Source organism: Petromyzon marinus, unplaced genomic scaffold (assembly GCF_048934315.1).
Source record: "Petromyzon marinus isolate PM22_M1 ecotype Great Lakes invasive population unplaced genomic scaffold, UKy_Petmar_22M1.pri1.0 PM_Scaffold_101, whole genome shotgun sequence".
In the NCBI taxonomy this organism is placed as follows: Eukaryota; Metazoa; Chordata; class Hyperoartia; order Petromyzontiformes; family Petromyzontidae; genus Petromyzon; species Petromyzon marinus.
In genome coordinates this window covers 127,501-150,898 of record NW_027423060.1, presented here as the reverse complement: position 1 = coordinate 150,898, position 23,398 = coordinate 127,501, and the positions used below count along the sequence as shown (strand labels likewise).

Below are 23,398 nucleotides of genomic sequence, written 5' to 3'. Positions count from 1 at the left end.
CTATGGGTCTCTGTGTGAGTCTATGGGTCTCTGTGTGGTGGTGAGTCTATGGGTCTCTGTGTGTTTGTGAGTATATGGGTCTCTGTGTGGTGGTTAGTCTATGGGTCTCTGTGTATTGGTGAGTCTATGGGTGTCTGTGTGGTGGTGAGTCTATGGGTCTCTGTGTGATGGTGGTGAGCATATGGGTCTCTGTGTGGTGGTAAGCCTATGGGTCTCTGTGTGGTGGTGAGTCTATCGGTCTCTGTGTGATGGTGGTGAGTCTATGGGTCTCTGTGTGAGTCTATGGGTCTCTGTGTGTTGGTGAGTCTATCGGTCTCTGTGTGTTGGTGAGTCTATCGGTCTCTGTGTGATGGTGGTGAGTCTATGGGTCTCTGTGTGAGTCTATGGGTCTCTGTGTGGTGGTGAGTCTATGGGTCTCTGTGTGTTGGTGAGTCTAAGGGTCTCCGTGTGGTGATGAGTCTATGGGTCTCTGTGTGAGTCTATGGGTCTCTGTGTGGTGGTGAGGCTATGGGTCTCTGTGTGGTGGTGAGTCTATCGGTCTCTGTGTGATGGTGGTGAGTCTATGGGTCTCTGTGTGAGTCTATGGGTCTCTGTGTGTTGGTGAGTCTATCGGTCTCTGTGTGTTGGTGAGTCTATCGGTCTCTGTGTGATGGTGGTGAGTCTATGGGTCTCTGTGTGAGTCTATGGGTCTCTGTGTGTTGGTGAGTCTATCGGTCTCTGTGTGTTGGTGAGTCTATCGGTCTCTGTGTGTTGGTGAGTCTATCGGTCTCTGTGTTACTGTGGTGAGTCTATGGGTCTCTGTGTGAGTTTATGGGTCTCTGTGTGGTGGTGAGTCTATGGGTCTCTGTGTGATGGTGGTGAGTCTATGGGTCTCTGTGTGGTGATGAGTCTATGGGTCTCTGTGTGAGTCTATGGGTCTCTGTGTGGTGGTGAGTCTATGGGTCTCTGTGTGATGGTGGTGAGTCTATGGGTCTCTGTGTGAGTCTATGGGTCTCTGTGTGGTGGTGAGTCTATGGGTCTCTGTGTGATGGTGGTGAGTCTATGGGTCTCTGTGTGGTGGTGAGTATATAGGTCTCTGTGTGGTGGTGAATCAATGGGTCTCTGTGTGGTGGTGAGTCTATTGGTCTCTGTGTGGTGGTGAGTCTATGGGTCTCTGTGTGAGTCTATGGGTCTCTGTGTGGTGGTGAGTCTATGGGTCTCTGTGTGTGGTGAGTCTATGGGTCTCTGTGTAGTGGTGAGTCTATGGGTCTCTGTGTGGTGGTGAGTCTATAGGTCTTTGTGTGGTGGTGAGTCTATTGGTCTCTGTGTGGTGGTGAGTCTATGGGTCTCTGTGTGATGGTGGTGAGTCTATGGGTCTCTGTGTGTTGGTGAGTCTATGGGTCTTTGTGTGGTGGTGAATCTATGGGTCTCTGTGTAGTGGTGAGTCTATGGGTCTCTGTGTGATGGTGGTGAGTCTATTGGTCTCTGTGTGAGTCTATGGGTCTCTGTGTGGTGGTGAGTCTATGGGTCTCTGTGTGATGGTGGTGAGTCTATGCGTCTCTTTGTGAGTCTATGGGTCTCTGTGTCGTGGTGAATCTATGGGTCTCTGTGTAGTGGTGAGTCTATGGGTCTCTGTGTGGTGGTGAGTCTATGGGTCTCTGTGTGAGTCTATGGGTCTCTGTGTGGTGGTGAGTCTATGGGTCTCTGTGTGATGGTGGTGAGTCTATGGGTCTCTGTGTGGTGGTGAGTCTATAAGTCTTTGTGTGGTGGTGAGTCTATGGGTCTCTGTGTGGTGGTGAGTCTATGGGTCTCTGTGTGGTGGTGAGTCTATGGGTCTCTGCGTGATGGTGGTGAGTCTATGGGTCTCTGTGTGGTGGTGAGTCTATGGGTCTCTGTGTGGTGGTGAGTCTATGGGTCTCTGTGTGGTGGTGAGTCTATAGGTCTTTGTGTGGTGGTGAGTCTATGGGTCTCTGTGTGGTGGTGAGTTTATGGGTCTCTATGTGGTGGTGAGTCTATGGGTCTCTGTGTGGTGGTGAGTCTATGGGTCTCTGTGTGGTGGTGAGTCTATAGGTCTTTGTGTGGTGGTGAGTCTATGGGTCTCTGTGTGGTGGTGAGTCTATGGGTCTTTGTGTGGTGGTGAGTCTATGGGTCTCTGTGTGGTGGTGAGTCTATAGGTCTTTGTGTGGTGGTGAGTCTATGGGTCTCTGCGTGATGGTGGTGAGTCTTTGGGTCTCTGTGTGGTGGTGAGTCTATGGGTCTCTGTGTATTGGTGAGTATATGGGTCTCTGTGTGGTGGTGAGTCTATGGGTCTCTGTGTGTTGGTGAGTCTATCGGTCTCTGTGTGTTGGTGAGTCTATCCGTCTCTGTGTGATGGTGGTGAGTCTATGGGTCTCTGTGTGAATCTATGGGTCTCTGTGTGCTGGTGAGTCTATGGGTCTCTGTGTGTTGGTGAGTCTATGGGTCTCTGTGTAGTGGTGAGTCTATGGGTCTCTGTGTGTTGGTGAGTCTATGGGTCTCTGTGTGGTGGTGAGTCTATGGGTCTCTGTGTGATGGTGGTGAGTCTATGGGTCTCTGTGTGGTGGTGAGTTTATGGGTCTCTGTGTGGTGGTGGTGAGTCTATGGGTCTCTTTGTGAGTCTATTGGTCTCTGTGTGAGTCTATGGGTCTCTGTGTGCTGGTGAGTCTATGGGTCTCTGTGTGATGGTGGTGAGTCTATGGGTCTCTGTGTGATGGTGATGAGTCTATGGGTCTCTGTGTGAGTCTATGGGTCTCTGTGTGGTGGTGAGTCTATGGGTCTCTGTGTAGTGGTGAGTCTGTGGGTCTCTGTGTGGTGGTGAGTCTATTGGTCTCTGTGTGGTGGTGAGTCTATGGGTCTCTGTGTTGGTGGTGAATCTATGGGTCTCTGTTTGGTGGTGAGTCTATGGGTCTCTGCGTGATGGTGGTGAGTCTATGGGTCTCTGTGTGGTGGTGAGTCTATGGGTCTCTGTGTGGTGGTGAGTCTATGGGTCTCTGTGTGATGGTGGTGAGTCTATGCGTCTCTTTGTGAGTATATGGGTCTCTGTGTGTTGGTGAGTCTATGGGTCTCTGTGTGGTGGTGAATCTATGGGTCTCTGTGTAGTGGTGAGTCTATGGGTCTCTGTGTATTGGTGAGTCTATGGGTCTCTGTGTGATGGTGGTGAGCCTATGGGTCTCTGTGTGGTGGTGAGTCTATGGGTCTCTGTGTGGTGGTGAGTCTATGGGTCTCTGTGTGATGGTGGTGAGTCTATGGGTCTCTGTGTGGTGGTGAGTCTATGGGTCTCTGTGTGATGGTGGTGAGTCTATGGGTCTCTGTGTGAGTCTATGGGTCTCTGTGTGGTGGTGAGTCTATGGGTCTCTGTGTGGTGGTGAGTCTATGGGTCTCTGTGTGTTGGTGAGTCTATGGGTCTCTGTGTGGTGGTGAGTCTATGGGTCTCTGTGTGAGTCTATGGATCTCTGTGTAGTGGTGTAGTCTATGGGTCTCTGTGTGGTGGTGAGTCTATAGGTCTTTGTGTGGTGGTGAGTCTATGGGTCTCTGTGTGGTGGTGAGTCTATGGGTCTCTGCGTGATGGTGGTGAGTCTATGGGTCTCTGTGTGGTGGTGAGTCTATGGGTCTCTGTGTAGTGGTGAGTCTATGGGTCTCTGTGTGGTGGTGAGTCTATGGGTCTCTGCGTGATGGTGGTGAGTCTATTGGTCTCTGTGTGGTGGTGAGTCTATGGGTCTCTGCGTGATGGTGGTGAGTCTATGGGTCTCTGTGTGGTGGTGAGTCTATGGGTCTCTGTGTGGTGGTGAGTCTATGGGTCTCTGTGTGGTGGTGAGTCTATGGGTCTCTGTGTGGTGGTGAGTCTATGGGTCTCTGTGTGGTGGTGAGTCTATAGGTCTTTATGCGGTGGTGATTCTATGGGTCTCTGTGTGGTGGTGAGTCTATGGGTCTCTGTGTGGTGGTGAGTCTATGGGTCTCTGTGTGATGATGGTGAGTCTATGGGTCTCTCTGTGGTGGTGAGTCTATGGGTCTCTGTATGATATTGGTGAGTCTATGGGTCTCTGTGTGGTGGTGAGTCTATGGGTCTCTGTGTGATGGTGGTGAGTCTATGGGTCTCTGTTTGGTGGTGAGTCTATGGTTCTCTGCGTGATGGTGGTGAGTCTATGGGTCTCTGTGTGGTGGTGAGTCTATGGGTCTCTGTGTGATGGTGGTGAGTCTATGGGTCTCTGTGTGGTGGTGAGTCTATGGGTCTCTGTGTGATGGTGGTGAGTCTATGGGTCTCTGTGTGAGTCTATGGGTCTCTGTGTGGTGGTGAGTCTATGGGTCTCTGTGTGGTGGTGAGTCTATGGGTCTCTCTGTGGTGGTGAGTCTATGGGTCTCTGTATGATGGTGTTGAGTCTATTTTTTCTCTGTGTGAGTCTATTGGTCTCTGTGTGGTGGTGAGTCTATGGGTCTCTGTGTTGGTGGTGAGTCTATGGGTCTCTGTGTGATGGTGGTGAGTCTATGGGTCTCTGTTTGGTGGTGAGTCTATGGTTCTCTGCGTGATGGTGGTGAGTCTATGGGTCTCTGTGTGGTGGTGAGTCTATGGGTCTCTGTGTGATGGTGGTGAGTCTATGGGTCTCTGTGTGGTGGTGAGTCTATGGGTCTCTGTGTGATGGTGGTGAGTCTATGGGTCTCTGTGTGGTGGTGAGTCTATGGGTCTCTGTGTGAGTCTATGGGTCTCTGTGTAGTGGTGTAGTCTATGGGTCTCTGTGTGGTGGTGAGTCTATGGGTCTTTGTGTGGTGGTGAGTCTATGGGTCTCTGTGTGGTGGTGAGTCTATGGGTCTCTGTGTGGTGGTGAGTGTATGGGTCTCTGCGTGATGGTGGTGAGTCTATGGGTCTCTGTGTGGTGGTGAGTCTATGGGTCTCTGTGTGATGGTAGTGAGTCTATGGGTCTCTGTTTGGTGGTGAGTCTATGGGTCTCTGCGTGATGGTGGTGAGTCTATGGGTCTCTGTGTGGTGGTGAGTCTATGGGTCTCTGTGTAGTGGTGAGTCTCTTGGTCTCTGTGTATTCGTGAGTCTATGGGTCTCTGTGTAGTGGTGTAGTCTATGGGTCTCTGTGTGGTGGTGAGTCTATGGGTCTCTGTGTGGTGGTGAGTCTATGAGTCTCTGTGTGGTGGTGAGTCTATGGGTCTCTGTGTAGTGGTGAGTCTATGGGTCTCTGTGTGGTGGTGAGTCTATGGGTCTCTGTGTGATGGTGGTGAGTCTATGCGTCTCTTTGTGAGTCAATGGGTCTCTGTGTGTTGGTGAGTCTATGGGTCTCTGTGTGGTGGTGAGTCTATGGGTCTCTGTGTGCTGGTGAATCTATGGGTCTCTGTGTATTGGTGAGTCTATGGGTCTCTGTGTGCTGGTGAATCTATGGGTCTCTGTGTAGTGGTGAGTCTATTGGTCTCTGGGTATTGGTGAGTCTATGGGTCTCTGTGTGATGGTGGTGAGCCTATGGGTCTCTGTGTGAGTCTATGGGTCTCTGTGTGGTGGTGAGTCTATGGGTCTCTGTGTGGTGGTGAGTCTATGGGTCTCTGTGTGTTGGTGAGTCTATGGGTCTCTGTGTGATGGTGGTGAGTCTATGGGTCTCTGTGTGGTGGTGAGTCTATGGGTCTCTGTGTGGTGGTGAGTCTAAAGGTATCTGTGTGATGGTGGTGAGTCTATGCGTCTCTGTGTGAGTCTATGGGTCTCTGTGTGTTGGTGAGTCTATGGGTCTCTGTGTGGTCGTGAGTTTATGGGTCTCTGTGTGGTGGTGAGTCTATGGGTCTCTGTGTGGTGGTGAGTCTATGGGTCTCTGCGTGATGGTGGTGAGTCTATGGGTCTCTGTGTGGTGGTGAGTCTATTTTTTATCTGTGTGAGTCTATTGGTCTCTGTGTGGTGGTGAGTCTATGGGTCTCTGTGTGAGTCTATGGGTCTTTGTGTAGTGGTAAGTCTGTGGGTCTCTGTGTGGTGGCGAGTCTATGGGTCTCTGTGTGATGGTGGTGTGTCTATGGGTCTCTGTGTGGTGGTGAGTCTATGGGTCTCTGTGTGAGTCTATGGGTCTCTGTGTAGTGGTGAGTCTATGGGTCTCTGTGTGGTGTTGAGTCTATGGGTCTCTGTGTGATGCTGGTGAGTCTATGGGTGTCTGTGTGAGTCTATGGGTCTCTGTGTGGTGGTGAGTCTATGGGTCTCTGTGTGGTGGTGAGTCTATGGGTCTCTGTGTGGTGGTGAGTCTATGGGTCTCTGTGTGAGTCTATGGGTCTCTGTGTGAATCTATGAGTCTCTGTGTGGTGGTGAGTCTATGGGTCTCTGTGTGGTGGTGAGTCTATGGGTCTCTGTGTGGTGGTGAGTCTATGGGTCTCTGTGTGAGTCTATGGGTCTCTGTGTGAATCTATGAGTCTCTGTGTGTTGGTGAGTATATGGGTCTCTGTGTTGTGGTGAGTCTATGGGTCTCTGTGTGGTGGTGAGTCTATGGGTCTCTGTGTGATGGTGGTGAGTCTATGCGTCTCTTTGTGAGTATATGGGTCTCTGTGTGTTGGTGAGTCTATGGGTCTCTGTGTGGTGGTGAATCTATGGGTCTCTGTGTAGTGGTGAGTCTATGGGTCTCTGTGTATTGGTGAGTCTATGGGTCTCTGTGTGATGGTGGTGAGCCTATGGGTCTCTGTGTGGTGGTGAGTCTATGGGTCTCTGTGTGGTGGTGAGTCTATGGGTCTCTGTGTGATGGTGGTGAGTCTATGGGTCTCTGTGTGGTGGTGAGTCTATGGGTCTCTGTGTGATGGTGGTGAGTCTATGGGTCTCTGTGTGAGTCTATGGGTCTCTGTGTGGTGGTGAGTCTATGGGTCTCTGTGTGGTGGTGAGTCTATGGGTCTCTGTGTGTTGGTGAGTCTATGGGTCTCTGTGTGGTGGTGAGTCTATGGGTCTCTGTGTGAGTCTATGGACCTCTGTGTAGTGGTGTAGTCTATGGGTCCCTGTGTGGTGGTGAGTCTATAGGTCTTTGTGTGGTGGTGAGTCTATGGGTCTCTGTGTGGTGGTGAGTCTATGGGTCTCTGCGTGATGGTGGTGAGTCTATGGGTCTCTGTGTGTTGGTGAGTCTATGGGTCTCTGTGTAGTGGTGAGTCTATGGGTCTCTGTGTGGTGGTGAGTCTATGGGTCTCTGCGTGATGGTGGTGAGTCTATGGGTCTCTGTGTGGTGGTGAGTCTATGGGTCTCTGTGTGGTGGTGAGTCTATGGGTCTCTGTGTGGTGGTGAGTCTACGGGTCTCTGTGTGGTGGTGAGTCTATGGGTCTCTGTGTGGTGGTGAGTCTATAGGTCTCTGTGTGGTGGTGAGTCTATGGGTCTCTGTGTGGTGGTGAGTCTATGGGTCTCTGTGTGGTGGTGAGTCTATGGGTCTCTGTGTGATGATGGTGAGTCTATGGGTCTCTCTGTGGTGGTGAGTCTATGGGTCTCTGTATGATGGTGTTGAGTCTATTTTTTCTCTGTGTGAGTCTATTGGTCTCTGTGTGGTGGTGAGTCTATGGGTCTCTGTGTTGGTGGTGAGTCTATGGGTCTCTGTGTGATGGTGGTGAGTCTATGGGTCTCTGTTTGGTGGTGAGTCTATGGTTCTCTGCGTGATGGTGGTGAGTCTATGGGTCTCTGTGTGGTGGTGAGTCTATGGGTCTCTGTGTGGTGGTGAGTCTATGGGTCTCTGTGTGATGGTGGTGAGTCTATGGGTCTCTGTGTGGTGGTGAGTCTATGGGTCTCTGTGTGATGGTGGTGAGTCTATGGGTCTCTGTGTGAGTCTATGGGTCTCTGTGTGGTGGTGAGTCTATGGGTCTCTGTGTGGTGGTGAGTCTATGGGTCTCTGTGTGGTGGTGAGTCTATGGGTCTCTGTGTGAGTCTATGGGTCTCTGTGTAGTGGTGTAGTCTATGGGTCTCTGTGTGGTGGTGAGTCTATGGGTCTTTGTGTGGTGGTGAGTCTATGGGTCTCTGTGTGGTGGTGAGTCTATGGGTCTCTGTGTGGTGGTGAGTCTATGGGTCTCTGCGTGATGGTGGTGAGTCTATGGGTCTCTGTGTGGTGGTGAGTCTATGGGTCTCTGTGTGATGGTAGTGAGTCTATGGGTCTCTGTTTGGTGGTGAGTCTATGGGTCTCTGTGTAGTGGTGAGTCTCTTGGTCTCTGTGTATTCGTGAGTCTATGGGTCTCTGTGTGATGGTGGTGAGCCTATGGGTCTCTGTGTGGTGGTGAGTCTATGGGTCTCTGTGTGGTGGTGAGTCTATGGGTCTCTGTGTGGTGGTGAGTCTATGGGTCTCTGTGTGGTGGTGAGTCTATGGGTCTCTGTGTGGTGGTGAGTCTATGGGTCTCTGTGTGATGGTGGTGAGTCTATGGGTCTCTGTGTGGTGGTGAGTCTATGGGTCTCTGTGTGGTGGTGAGTCTATGGGTCTCTGTGTGAGTCTATTGGTCTCTGTGTAGTGGTGTAGTCTATGGGTCTCTGTGTGGTGGTGAGTCTATGGGTCTCTGTGTGGTGGTGAGTCTATGAGTCTCTGTGTGGTGGTGAGTCTATGGGTCTCTGTGTAGTGGTGAGTCTATGGGTCTCTGTGTGGTGGTGAGTCTATGGGTCTCTGTGTGATGGTGGTGAGTCTATGCGTCTCTTTGTGAGTCAATGGGTCTCTGTGTGTTGGTGAGTCTATGGGTCTCTGTGTGGTGGTGAGTCTATGGGTCTCTGTGTGCTGGTGAATCTATGGGTTTCTGTGTATTGGTGAGTCTATGGGTCTCTGTGTGCTGGTGAATCTATGGGTCTCTGTGTAGTGGTGAGTCTATTGGTCTCTGGGTATTGGTGAGTCTATGGGTCTCTGTGTGATGGTGGTGAGCCTATGGGTCTCTGTGTGGTGGTGAGTCTATGGGTCTATGTGTGATGGTGGTGAGTCTATGGGTTGCTGTGTGGTGGTGAGTCTATGGGTCTCTGTGTGATGTGATGGTGGTGAGTCTATGGGTCTCTGTGTGAGTCTATGGGTCTCTGTGTGGTGGTGAGTCTATGGGTGTCTGTGTGGTGGTGAGTCTATGGGTCTCTGTGTGTTGGTGAGTCTATGGGTCTCTGTGTGATGGTGGTGAGTCTATGGGTCTCTGTGTGGTGGTGAGTCTATTGGTCTCTGTGTGGTGGTGAGTCTAAAGGTCTCTGTGTGATGGTGGTGAGTCTATGCGTCTCTGTGTGAGTCTATGGGTCTCTGTGTGTTGGTGAGTCTATGGGTCTCTGTGTGTTGGTGAGTCTATGGGTCTCTGTGTGGTCGTGAGTTTATGGGTCTCTGTGTGGTGGTGAGTCTATGGGTCTCTGTGTGGTGGTGAGTCTATGGGTCTCTGCGTGATGGTGGTGAGTCTATGGGTCTCTGTGTGGTGGTGAGTCTATTTTTTATCTGTGTGAGTCTATTGGTCTCTGTGTGGTGGTGAGTCTATGGGTCTCTGTGTGAGTCTATGGGTCTCTGTGTAGTGGTAAGTCTGTGGGTCTCTGTGTGGTGGTGGTGTGTCTATGGGTCTCTGTGTGGTGGTGAGTCTATGCGTCTCTGTGTGAGTCTATGGGTCTCTGTGTAGTGGTGAGTCTATGGGTCTCTGTGTGGTGTTGAGTCTATGGGTCTCTGTGTGATGCTGGTGAGTCTATGGGTCTCTGTGTGAGTCTATGGGTCTCTGTGTGGTGGTGAGTCTATGGGTCTCTGTGTGGTGGTGAGTCTATGGGTCTCTGTGTGGTGGTGAGTCTATGGGTCTCTGTGTGAGTCTATGGGTCTCTGTGTGAATCTATGAGTCTCTGTGTGGTGGTGAGTCTATGGGTCTCTGTGTGGTGGTGAGTCTATGGGTCTCTGTGTGGTGGTGAGTCTATGGGTCTCTGTGTGGTGGTGAGTCTATGGGTCTATGTGTGGTGGTGAGTCTATAGGTCTTTGTGCGGTGGTGAGTCTATGGGTCTCTGTGTGGTGGTGAGTCTATGGGTCTCTGTGTGATGGTGGTGAGTCTATGGGTCTCTGTGTGAGTCTATGGGTCTCTGTGTGGTGGTGAGTCTATGGGTCTCTGTGTGGTGGTGAGTCTATGGGTCTCTGTGTGGTGGTGAGTCTATGGGTCTCTGTGTGAGTCTATGGGTCTCTGTGTAGTGGTGTAGTCTATGGGTCTCTGTGTGGTGGTGAGTCTATGGGTCTTTGTGTGGTGGTGAGTCTATGGGTCTCTGTGTGGTGGTGAGTCTATGGGTCTCTGTGTGGTGGTGAGTCTATGGGTCTCTGCGTGATGGTGGTGAGTCTATGGGTCTCTGTGTGGTGGTGAGTCTATGGGTCTCTGTGTGATGGTAGTGAGTCTATGGGTCTCTGTTTGGTGGTGAGTCTATGGGTCTCTGTGTAGTGGTGAGTCTCTTGGTCTCTGTGTATTCGTGAGTCTATGGGTCTCTGTGTGATGGTGGTGAGCCTATGGGTCTCTGTGTGGTGGTGAGTCTATGGGTCTCTGTGTGGTGGTGAGTCTATGGGTCTCTGTGTGGTGGTGAGTCTATGGGTCTCTGTGTGGTGGTGAGTCTATGGGTCTCTGTGTGGTGGTGAGTCTATGGGTCTCTGTGTGATGGTGGTGAGTCTATGGGTCTCTGTGTGGTGGTGAGTCTATGAGTCTCTGTGTGGTGGTGAGTCTATGGGTCTCTGTGTAGTGGTGAGTCTATGGGTCTCTGTGTGGTGGTGAGTCTATGGGTCTCTGTGTGATGGTGGTGAGTCTATGCGTCTCTTTGTGAGTCAATGGGTCTCTGTGTGTTGGTGAGTCTATGGGTCTCTGTGTGGTGGTGAGTCTATGGGTCTCTGTGTGCTGGTGAATCTATGGGTTTCTGTGTATTGGTGAGTCTATGGGTCTCTGTGTGCTGGTGAATCTATGGGTCTCTGTGTAGTGGTGAGTCTATTGGTCTCTGGGTATTGGTGAGTCTATGGGTCTCTGTGTGATGGTGGTGAGCCTATGGGTCTCTGTGTGGTGGTGAGTCTATGGGTCTATGTGTGATGGTGGTGAGTCTATGGGTTGCTGTGTGGTGGTGAGTCTATGGGTCTCTGTGTGATGTGATGGTGGTGAGTCTATGGGTCTCTGTGTGAGTCTATGGGTCTCTGTGTGGTGGTGAGTCTATGGGTGTCTGTGTGGTGGTGAGTCTATGGGTCTCTGTGTGTTGGTGAGTCTATGGGTCTCTGTGTGATGGTGGTGAGTCTATGGGTCTCTGTGTGGTGGTGAGTCTATTGGTCTCTGTGTGGTGGTGAGTCTAAAGGTCTCTGTGTGATGGTGGTGAGTCTATGCGTCTCTGTGTGAGTCTATGGGTCTCTGTGTGTTGGTGAGTCTATGGGTCTCTGTGTGTTGGTGAGTCTATGGGTCTCTGTGTGGTCGTGAGTTTATGGGTCTCTGTGTGGTGGTGAGTCTATGGGTCTCTGTGTGGTGGTGAGTCTATGGGTCTCTGCGTGATGGTGGTGAGTCTATGGGTCTCTGTGTGGTGGTGAGTCTATTTTTTATCTGTGTGAGTCTATTGGTCTCTGTGTGGTGGTGAGTCTTTGGGTCTCTGTGTGAGTCTATGGGTCTCTGTGTAGTGGTAAGTCTGTGGGTCTCTGTGTGGTGGTGGTGTGTCTATGGGTCTCTGTGTGGTGGTGTCTATGCGTCTCTGTGTGAGTCTATGGGTCTCTGTGTAGTGGTGAGTCTATGGGTCTCTGTGTGGTGTTGAGTCTATGGGTCTCTGTGTGATGCTGGTGAGTCTATGGGTCTCTGTGTGAGTCTATGGGTCTCTGTGTGGTGGTGAGTCTATGGGTCTCTGTGTGGTGGTGAGTCTATGGGTCTCTGTGTGGTGGTGAGTCTATGGGTCTCTGTGTGAGTCTATGGGTCTCTGTGTGAATCTATGAGTCTCTGTGTGGTGGTGAGTCTATGGGTCTCTGTGTGGTGGTGAGTCTATGGGTCTCTGTGTGGTGGTGAGTCTATGGGTCTCTGTGTGGTGGTGAGTCTATGGGTCTATGTGTGGTGGTGAGTCTATAGGTCTTTGTGCGGTGGTGAGTCTATGGGTCTCTGTGTGGTGGTGAGTCTATGGGTCTCTGTGTGGTGGTGAGTCTATGGGTCTCTGCGTGATGGTGGTGATTCTATGGGTCTCTGTGTGGTGGTGAGTCTATGGGTCTCTGTGTGGTGGTGAGTCTATGGGTCTCTGTGTGATGATGGTGAGTCTATGGGTCTCTCTGTGGTGGTGAGTCTATGGGTCTCTGTATGATGGTGTTGAGTCTATTTTTTCTCTGTGTGAGTCTATTGGTCTCTGTGTGGTGGTGAGTCTATGGGTCTCTGTGTTGGTGGTGAGTCTATGGGTCTCTGTGTGATGGTGGTGAGTCTATGGGTCTCTGTTTGGTGGTGAGTCTATGGTTCTCTGCGTGATGGTGGTGAGTCTATGGGTCTCTGTGTGGTGGTGAGTCTATGGGTCTCTGTGTGATGGTGGTGAGTCTATGGGTCTCTGTGTGGTGGTGAGTCTATGGGTCTCTGTGTGATGGTGGTGAGTCTATGGGTCTCTGTGTGAGTCTATGGGTCTCTGTGTGGTGGTGAGTCTATGGGTCTCTGTGTGGTGGTGAGTCTATGGGTCTCTGTGTGGTGGTGAGTCTATGGGTCTCTGTGTGAGTCTATGGGTCTCTGTGTAGTGGTGTAGTCTATGGGTCTCTGTGTGGTGGTGAGTCTATGGGTCTTTGTGTGGTGGTGAGTCTATGGGTCTCTGTGTGGTGGTGAGTCTATGGGTCTCTGTGTGGTGGTGAGTCTATGGGTCTCTGCGTGATGGTGGTTAGTCTATGGGTCTCTGTGTGGTGGTGAGTCTATGGGTCTCTGTGTGATGGTAGTGAGTCTATGGGTCTCTGTTTGGTGGTGAGTCTATGGGTCTCTGTGTAGTGGTGAGTCTCTTGGTCTCTGTGTATTCGTGAGTCTATGGGTCTCTGTGTGATGGTGGTGAGCCTATGGGTCTCTGTGTGGTGGTGAGTCTATGGGTCTCTGTGTGGTGGTGAGTCTATGGGTCTCTGTGTGGTGGTGAGTCTATGGGTCTCTGTGTGGTGGTGAGTCTATGGGTCTCTGTGTGGTGGTGAGTCTATGGGTCTCTGTGTGATGGTGGTGAGTCTATGGGTCTCTGTGTGGTGGTGAGTCTATGGGTCTCTGTGTGGTGGTGAGTCTATGGGTCTCTGTGTGAGTCTATGGGTCTCTGTGTAGTGGTGTAGTCTATGGGTCTCTGTGTGGTGGTGAGTCTATGGGTCTCTGTGTGGTGGTGAGTCTATGAGTCTCTGTGTGGTGGTGAGTCTATGGGTCTCTGTGTAGTGGTGAGTCTATGGGTCTCTGTGTGGTGGTGAGTCTATGGGTCTCTGTGTGATGGTGGTGAGTCTATGCGTCTCTTTGTGAGTCAATGGGTCTCTGTGTGTTGGTGAGTCTATGGGTCTCTGTGTGGTGGTGAGTCTATGGGTCTCTGTGTGCTGGTGAATCTATGGGTTTCTGTGTATTGGTGAGTCTATGGGTCTCTGTGTGCTGGTGAATCTATGGGTCTCTGTGTAGTGGTGAGTCTATTGGTCTCTGGGTATTGGTGAGTCTATGGGTCTCTGTGTGATGGTGGTGAGCCTATGGGTCTCTGTGTGGTGGTGAGTCTATGGGTCTCTGTGTGATGGTGGTGAGTCTATGGGTTGCTGTGTGGTGGTGAGTCTATGGGTCTCTGTGTGATGTGATGGTGGTGAGTCTATGGGTCTCTGTGTGAGTCTATGGGTCTCTGTGTGGTGGTGAGTCTATGGGTGTCTGTGTGGTGGTGAGTCTATGGGTCTCTGTGTGTTGGTGAGTCTATGGGTCTCTGTGTGTTGGTGAGTCTATGGGTCTCTGTGTGGTCGTGAGTTTATGGGTCTCTGTGTGGTGGTGAGTCTATGGGTCTCTGTGTGGTGGTGAGTCTATGGGTCTCTGCGTGATGGTGGTGAGTCTATGGGTCTCTGTGTGGTGGTGAGTCTATTTTTTATCTGTGTGAGTCTATTGGTCTCTGTGTGGTGGTGAGTCTATGGGTCTCTGTGTGAGTCTATGGGTCTCTGTGTAGTGGTAAGTCTGTGGGTCTCTGTGTGGTGGCGAGTCTATGGGTCTCTGTGTGATGGTGGTGTGTCTATGGGTCTCTGTGTGAGTCTATGGGTCTCTGTGTGGTGGTGAGTCTATGGGTCTCTGTGTGGTGGTGAGTCTATGGGTCTCTGTGTGGTGGTGAGTCTATGGGTCTCTGTGTGAGTCTATGGGTCTCTGTGTAGTGGTGTAGTCTATGGGTCTCTGTGTGGTGGTGAGTCTATGGGTCTTTGTGTGGTGGTGAGTCTATGGGTCTCTGTGTAGTGGTGAGTCTCTTGGTCTCTGTGTATTCGTGAGTCTATGGGTCTCTGTGTGATGGTGGTGAGCCTATGGGTCTCTGTGTGGTGGTGAGTCTATGGGTCTCTGTGTGGTGGTGAGTCTATGGGTCTCTGTGTGGTGGTGAGTCTATGGGTCTCTGTGTGGTGGTGAGTCTATGGGTCTCTGTGTGGTGGTGAGTCTATGGGTCTCTGTGTGATGGTGGTGAGTCTATGGGTCTCTGTGTGGTGGTGAGTCTATGGGTCTCTGTGTGGTGGTGAGTCTATGGGTCTCTGTGTGAGTCTATGGGTCTCTGTGTAGTGGTGTAGTCTATGGGTCTCTGTGTGGTGGTGAGTCTATGGGTCTCTGTGTGGTGGTGAGTCTATGAGTCTCTGTGTGGTGGTGAGTCTATGGGTCTCTGTGTAGTGGTGAGTCTATGGGTCTCTGTGTGGTGGTGAGTCTATGGGTCTCTGTGTGATGGTGGTGAGTCTATGCGTCTCTTTGTGAGTCAATGGGTCTCTGTGTGTTGGTGAGTCTATGGGTCTCTGTGTGGTGGTGAGTCTATGGGTCTCTGTGTGCTGGTGAATCTATGGGTTTCTGTGTATTGGTGAGTCTATGGGTCTCTGTGTGCTGGTGAATCTATGGGTCTCTGTGTAGTGGTGAGTCTATTGGTCTCTGGGTATTGGTGAGTCTATGGGTCTCTGTGTGATGGTGGTGAGCCTATGGGTCTCTGTGTGGTGGTGAGTCTATGGGTCTCTGTGTGATGGTGGTGAGTCTATGGGTTGCTGTGTGATGGTGAGTCTATGGGTCTCTGTGTGATGTGATGGTGGTGAGTCTATGGGTCTCTGTGTGAGTCTATGGGTCTCTGTGTGGTGGTGAGTCTATGGGTGTCTGTGTGGTGGTGAGTCTATGGGTCTCTGTGTGTTGGTGAGTCTATGGGTCTCTGTGTGATGGTGGTGAGTCTATGGGTCTCTGTGTGGTGGTGAGTCTATTGGTCTCTGTGTGGTGGTGAGTCTAAAGGTCTCTGTGTGATGGTGGTGAGTCTATGCGTCTCTGTGTGAGTCTATGGGTCTCTGTGTGTTGGTGAGTCTATGGGTCTCTGTGTGTTGGTGAGTCTATGGGTCTCTGTGTGGTCGTGAGTTTATGGGTCTCTGTGTGGTGGTGAGTCTATGGGTCTCTGTGTGGTGGTGAGTCTATGGGTCTCTGCGTGATGGTGGTGAGTCTATGGGTCTCTGTGTGGTGGTGAGTCTATGGGTCTCTGTGTGGTGGTGAGTCTATGGGTCTCTGTGTGAGTCTATGGGTCTCTGTGTAGTGGTAAGTCTGTGGGTCTCTGTGTGGTGGCGAGTCTATGGGTCTCTGTGTGATGGTGGTGTGTCTATGGGTCTCTGTGTGGTGGTGAGTCTATGCGTCTTGTGTGAGTCTATGGGTCTCTGTGTAGTGGTGAGTCTATGGGTCTCTGTGTGGTGTTGAGTCTATGGGTCTCTGTGTGATGCTGGTGAGTCTATGGGTCTCTGTGTGAGTCTATGGGTCTCTGTGTGGTGGTGAGTCTATGGGTCTCTGTGTGGTGGTGAGTCTATGGGTCTCTGTGTGGTGGTGAGTCTATGGGTCTCTGTGTGAGTCTATGGGTCTCTGTGTGAATCTATGAGTCTCTGTGTGGTGGTGAGTCTATGGGTCTCTGTGTGGTGGTGAGTCTATGGGTCTCTGTGTGGTGGTGAGTCTATGGGTCTCTGTGTGGTGGTGAGTCTATGGGTCTCTGTGTGGTGGTGAGTCTATAGGTCTTTGTGCGGTGGTGAGTCTATGGGTCTCTGTGTGGTGGTGACTCTATGGGTCTCTGTGTGGTGGTGAGTCTATGGGTCTCTGCGTGATGGTGGTGATTCTATGGGTCTCTGTGTGGTGGTGAGTCTATGGGTCTCTGTGTGGTGGTGAGTCTATGGGTCTCTGTGTGATGATGGTGAGTCTATGGGTCTCTCTGTGGTGGTGAGTCTATGGGTCTCTGTATGATGGTGTTGAGTCTATTTTTTCTCTGTGTGAGTCTATTGGTCTCTGTGTGGTGGTGAGTCTATGGGTCTCTGTGTTGGTGGTGAGTCTATGGGTCTCTGTGTGATGGTGGTGAGTCTATGGGTCTCTGTTTGGTGGTGAGTCTATGGTTCTCTGCGTGATGGTGGTGAGTCTATGGGTCTCTGTGTGGTGGTGAGTCTATGGGTCTCTGTGTGATGGTGGTGAGTCTATGGGTCTCTGTGTGGTGGTGAGTCTATGGGTCTCTGTGTGATGGTGGTGAGTCTATGGGTCTCTGTGTGAGTCTATGGGTCTCTGTGTGGTGGTGAGTCTATGGGTCTCTGTGTGGTGGTGAGTCTATGGGTCTCTGTGTGGTGGTGAGTCTATGGGTCTCTGTGTGAGTCTATGGGTCTCTGTGTAGTGGTGTAGTCTATGGGTCTCTGTGTGGTGGTGAGTCTATGGGTCTTTGTGTGGTGGTGAGTCTATGGGTCTCTGTGTGGTGGTGAGTCTATGGGTCTCTGTGTGGTGGTGAGTCTATGGGTCTCTGCGTGATGGTGGTGAGTCTATGGGTCTCTGTGTGGTGGTGAGTCTATGGGTCTCTGTGTGTTGGTGAGTCTATGGGTCTCTGTGTGGTGGTGAGTCTATGGGTCTCTGTGTGTTGGTGAGTCTATGGGTCTCTGTGTGAGTCTATGGGCCTCTGTGTGGTGGTGAATCTATGGGTCTCTGTGTAGTGGTGAGTCTATGGGTCTCTGTGTATTGGTGAGTCTATGGGTCTCTGTGTATTGGTGAGTCTATGCGTCTCTGTGTGATGGTGGTGAGCCTATGGGTCTCTGTGTGGTGGTGAGTCTATGGGTCTCTGTGTGGTGGTGAGTCTATGGGTCTCTGTGTGATGGTGGTGAGTCTATGGGTCTCTGTGTGGTGGTGAGTCTATGGGTCTCTGTGTGATGGTGGTGAGTCTATGGGTCTCTGTGTGAGTCTATGGGTCTTTGTGTGGTGGTGAGTCTATGGGTCTCTGTGTGGTGGTGAGTCTATGGGTCTCTGTGTGTTGGTGAGTCTATGGGTCTCTGTGTGGTGGTGAGTCTATGGGTCTCTGTCTGAGTCTATGGATCTCTGTGTAGTGGTGTAGTCTATGGGTCTCTGTGTGGTGGTGAGTCTATAGGTCTTTGTGTGGTGGTGAGTCTATGGGTCTCTGTGTGGTGGTGAGTCTATGGGTCTCTGCGTGATGGTGGTGAGTCTATGGGTCTCTGTGTGGTGGTGAGTCTATGGGTCTCTGTGTAGTGGTGAGTCTATGGGTCTCTGTGTGGTGGTGAGTCTATGGGTCTCTGCGTGATGGTGGTGAGTCTATTGGTCTCTGTGTGGTGGTGAGTCTATGGGTCTCTGCGTGATGGTGGTGAGTCTATGGGTCTCTGTGTGGTGGTGAGTCTATGGGTCTCTGTGTGGTGGTGATTCTATGGGTCTCTGTGTGGTGGTGAGTCTATGGGTCTCTCTGTGGTGGTGAGTCTATGGGTCTCTGTGTGGTGGTGAGTCTATAGGTCTTTGTGCGGTGGTGAGTCTATGGGTCTCTGTGTGGTGGTGAGTCTATGGGTCTCTGTGTGGTGGTGAGTCTATGGGTCTCTGTGTGATGATGGTGAGTCTATGGGTCTCTGTTTGGTGGTGAGTCTATGGTTCTCTGCGTGATGGTGGTGAGTCTATGGGTCTCTGTGTGGTGGTGAGTCTATGGGTCTCTGTGTGATGGTGGTGAGTCTATGGGTCTCTGTGTGGTGGTGAGTCTATGGGTCTCTGTGTGATGGTGGTGAGTCTATGGGTCTCTGTGTGAGTCTATGGGTCTCTGTGTGGAGGTGAGTCTATGGGTCTCTGTGTGGTGGTGAGTCTATGGGTCTCTGTGTGGTGGTGAGTCTATGGGTCTCTGTGTGAGTCTATGGGTCTCTGTGTAGTGGTGTAGTCTATGGGTCTCTGTGTGGTGGTGAGTCTATGGGTCTTTGTGTGGTGGTGAGTCTATGGGTCTCTGTGTGGTGGTGAGTCTATGGGTCTCTGTGTGGTGGTGAGTCTATGGGTCTCTGCGTGATGGTGGTGAGTCTATGGGTCTCTGTGTGGTGGTGAGTCTATGGGTCTCTGTGTGTTGGTGAGTCTATGGGTCTCTGTGTGGTGGTGAGTCTATGGGTCTCTGTGTGTTGGTGAGTCTATGGGTCTCTGTGTGAGTCTATGGGCCTCTGTGCGGTGGTGAGTCTATGGGTCTCTGTGTGATGGTGGTGAGTCTATGGGTCTCTGTGTGATGGTAGTGAGTCTATGGGTCTCTGTTTGGTGGTGAGTCTATGGGTCTCTGCGTGATGGTGGTGAGTCTATGGGTCTCTGTGTGGTGGTGAGTCTATGGGTCTCTGTGTGGTGGTGAATCTATGGGTCTCTGTGTGATGGTGGTGAGTCTATGGGTCTCTGTGTGGTGGTGAGTCTATGGGTCTCTGTGTGGTGGTGAGTCTATGGGTCTCTGTGTGAGTCTATGGGTCTCTGTGTAGTGGTGAGTCTCTTGGTCTCTGTGTATTCGTGAGTCTATGGGTCTCTGTGTGATGGTGGTGAGCCTATGGGTCTCTGTGTGGTGGTGAGTCTATGGGTCTCTGTGTGGTGGTGAGTCTATGGGTCTCTGTGTGGTGGTGAGTCTATGGGTCTCTGTGTGGTGGTGAGTCTATGGGTCTCTGTGTGGTGGTGAGTCTATGGGTCTCTGTGTGATGGTGGTGAGTCTATGGGTCTCTGTGTGGTGGTGAGTCTATGGGTCTCTGTGTGGTGGTGAGTCTATGGGTCTCTGTGTGAGTCTATGGGTCTCTGTGTAGTGGTGTAGTCTATGGGTCTCTGTGTGGTGGTGAGTCTATGGGTCTCTGTGTGGTGGTGAGTCTATGAGTCTCTGTGTGGTGGTGAGTCTATGGGTCTCTGTGTAGTGGTGAGTCTATGGGTCTCTGTGTGGTGGTGAGTCTATGGGTCTCTGTGTGATGGTGGTGAGTCTATGCGTCTCTTTGTGAGTCAATGGGTCTCTGTGTGTTGGTGAGTCTATGGGTCTCTGTGTGGTGGTGAGTCTATGGGTCTCTGTGTGCTGGTGAATCTATGGGTCTCTGTGTAGTGGTGAGTCTATTGGTCTCTGGGTATTGGTGAGTCTATGGGTCTCTGTGTGATGGTGGTGAGCCTATGGGTCTCTGTGTGGTGGTGAGTCTATGGGTCTCTGTGTGATGATGGTGAGTCTATGGGTTGCTGTGTGGTGGTGAGTCTATGGGTCTCTGTGTGATGTGATGGTGGTGAGTCTATGGGTCTCTGTGTGAGTCTATGGGTCTCTGTGTGGTGGTGAGTCTATGGGTCTCTGTGTGGTGGTGAGTCTATGGGTCTCTGTGTGGTGGTGAGACTATGGGTCTCTGTGTGATGGTGGTGAGTCTATGGGTCTCTGTGTGGTGGTGAGTCTATGGGTCTCTGTGTGGTGGTGAGTCTAAAGGTCTCTGTGTGATGGTGGTGAGTCTATGCGTCTCTGTGTGAGTCTATGGGTCTCTGTGTGTTGGTGAGTCTATGGGTCTCTGTGTGGTCGTGAGTTTATGGGTCTCTGTGTGGTGGTGAGTCTATGGGTCTCTGTGTGGTGGTGAGTCTATGGGTCTCTGCGTGATGGTGGTGAGTCTATGGGTCTCTGTGTGGTGGTGAGTCTATTTTTTATCTGTGTGAGTCTATTGGTCTCTGTGTGGTGGTGAGTCTATGGGTCTCTGTGTGAGTCTATGGGTCTCTGTGTAGTGGTAAGTCTGTGGGTCTCTGTGTGGTGGCGAGTCTATGGGTCTCTGTGTGATGGTGGTGTGTCTATGGGTCTCTGTGTGGTGGTGAGTCTATGGGTCTCTGTGTGAGTCTATGGGTCTCTGTGTAGTGGTGAGTCTATGGGTCTCTGTGTGGTGGTGAGTCTATGGGTCTCTGTGTGATGCTGGTGAGTCTATGCGTCTCTGTGTGAGTCTATGGGTCTCTGTGTGGTGGTGAGTCTATGGGTCTCTGTGTGGTGGTGAGTCTATGGGTCTCTGTGTGGTGGTGAGTCTATGGGTCTCTGTGTGAGTCTATGGGTCTCTGTGTGAATCTATGAGTCTTTGTGTGGTGGTGAGTCTATGGGTCTCTGTGTGGTGGTGAGTCTATGGGTCTCTGTGTGGTGGTGAGTCTATGGGTCTCTGTGTGAGTCTATGGGTCTCTGTGTGAATCTATGAGTCTCTGTGTGTTGGTGAGTATATGGGTCTCTGTGTGGTGGTGAGTCTATGGGTCTCTGTGTGGTGGTGAGTCTATGGGTCTCTGTGTAGTGGTGAGTCTATGCACTGTGTTATATTTTTAAAAACATATAGCGCTATTAATTGATTAATTATTTGCCCTCCGTTATCAGAGACCAGCTTCCTGTTCGAGGTTTCTGATTCCTCCGTTGATTTTCCTTCGTTGAGTTGTAGACTCACAAACTCCACTCACTCACCACCTCTCTCAGCCACTCCCCAAGCCAGCCACAAACTCAGCCACTCACTCACCCAGCCGCTCAGCCAATCACTCACCAACTCACTCAGCCACTCACCAACTCAGTCAAAAACCCAGCCACTCAGCCAATTAGCCACTCACTCACTCAGCCACTCACTCACCAACTCACTCAGCCACTCACCAACTCAGTCACAAACCCAGCCACTCACCCAATTAGTCACTCACTCACTCAGCCACTCACCAACTCACTCAGCCACTCCCCAAGCCAGCCACAAACTCAGCAACTCACTCACCCAGCCGCTCAGCCAATCACTCACCAACTCACTCAGCCACTCACCAACTCAGTCAAAAACCCAGCCACTCAGCCAATTAGCCACTCACTCACTCAGCCACTCACTCACCAACTCACTCAGCCACTCACCAACTCAGTCACAAACCCAGCCACTCACCCAATTAGTCACTCACTCACTCAGCCACTCACCAACTCACTCAGCCACTCACCAAGCCAGCCACAAACTCAGCAACTCACTCACTCAGCCGCTCAGCCACTCACTCACCAACTCACTCAGCCACTCACCAACTCAGTCAAAAACCCAGCCACTCACCCAATTAGTCACTCACTCACTCAGCCACTCACTCAACAACTCAGTCAGCCACTCACCAACTCACCCACAAACTCAGCCACTCACTCACCAACTCAGTCAGCCACTCACCAACTCACCCACAAACTCAGCCACTCACTCATCAACTCAGTCAGCCACTCACCAACTCACCCACAAACTCAGCCACTCACTCACCAACTCAGTCAGCCACTCAACAACTCACCCACAAACTCAGCCACTCACTCATCAACTCAGTCAGCCACTCACCAACTCACTCACTCAGCCGCTCAGCCACTCACTCACCAACTCAGTCACAAACCCAGCCACTCACTCACCAACTCAGTCAGCCACTCACCAACTCAGTCACAAACCCAGCCACTCACCCAATTAGTCACTCACTCACTCAGCCAATCACTCACTCACTCAGCCACTCACTCTGCCACTCACTCACTCAGCCGCTCAGCCAATCACTCACCAACTCACTCAGCCACTCCCCAACTCAGTCACAAACCCAGCCACTCAGCCAATTACCCACTCACTCACTCAGCCACTCACTCACTCACTCAGCCACTCACCCAGCCGCTCAGCCAATCACTCACCAACTCACTCAGCCACTCACCAACTCAGTCACAAACCCAGCCACTCACCCAATTAGTCACTCACTCACTCAGCCACTCACCAACTCACTCAGCCACTCACCAAGCCAGCCACAAACTCAGCAACTCACTCACTCAGCCGCTCAGCCACTCACTCACCAACTCACTCAGCCACTCACCAACTCAGTCAAAAACCCAGCCACTCACCCAATTAGTCACTCACTCAGTCAGCCACTCACCAACTCACCCACAAACTCAGCCACTCACTCACCAACTCAGTCAGCCACTCACCAACTCACCCACAAACTCAGCCACTCACTCATCAACTCAGTCAGCCACTCACCAACTCACCCACAAACTCAGCCACTCACTCACCAACTCAGTCAGCCACTCACCAACTCACCCACAAACTCAGCCACTCACTCATCAACTCAGTCAGCCACTCACCAACTCACTCACTCAGCCGCTCAGCCACTCACTCACCAACTCAGTCACAAACCCAGCCACTCACTCACCAACTCAGTCAGCCACTCACCAACTCAGTCACAAACCCAGCCACTCACCCAATTAGTCACTCATTCACTCAGCCAATCACTCACTCACTCAGCCACTCACTCTGCCACTCACTCACTCAGCCGCTCAGCCAATCACTCACCAACTCACTCAGCCACTCCCCAACTCAGTCACAAACCCAGCCACTCAGCCAATTACCCACTCACTCACTCAGCCACTCACTCACTCACTCAGCCACTCACTCACTCACTCAGCCACTCACTCACCAACTCAGTCAGCCACTCACCAACTCAGTCACAAACCCAGCCACTCAGCCAATTACCCACTCACTCACTCAGCCACTCACCAACTCACTCAGCCACTCACTCAGCCACTCACTCACCAACTCAGTCAGCCACTCACCAACTCACCCAGCCACTCACTCAGCCACTCACCAACTCACTCATCCACTCACTCGGCCACTCACGAACTCAATCAGCCACTCACTCACTCAGCCACTCACTCACTCATTCAGCCACTCAATCACCAACTCACTTAGCCACTCACTCACCCACTCACTCACTCAGCCACTCACTCACTCACTCACCCACTCACTCACTCAGCCACTCAATCACTCACTCACCCACTCACTCACTCACCCACTCAATCACAAACTCACTTAGCCACTCAATCAGCCACTCACTCACTCACCCACTCACTCACTCAGCCACTCACTCACCCACTCACCAAACCACTCACTAACCAACTCACCAACACACCCACCCACTTAGTGGCTCCACCCCCGTCTCACTGACGAGTTCCTGGACAAAGCTCCAGACTCTCGCACCCACTCACACACTCACTCAGTCACTAACTCACTCACTCATTAACTCACTCACTCACACAGTCACTAACTCACTCACTCACTCCACCTTCGACTGTGGTAAGGACAGACTCACTCACTCATTC

The 23,398-nt window shown here is 51.6% G+C and overlaps 1 protein-coding gene across 1 annotated transcript in view; it reads left to right on the top strand.

Moving 5' to 3' along the window:
* The window catches only part of LOC142922560 (uncharacterized), a 62,483-nt gene that overhangs the window by 23,222 nt on the left and 15,863 nt on the right, over positions 1-23,398 (top strand). Inside the window, exons 2-3 of the mRNA XM_076063346.1 lie at positions 20,657-20,676; positions 22,153-23,372. Coding sequence (XP_075919461.1) covers positions 20,657-20,676; positions 22,153-23,112 — 980 coding nt within the window. The 3' untranslated portion in view covers positions 23,113-23,372. The remainder of the gene's footprint in view (positions 1-20,656; positions 20,677-22,152; positions 23,373-23,398) is intronic.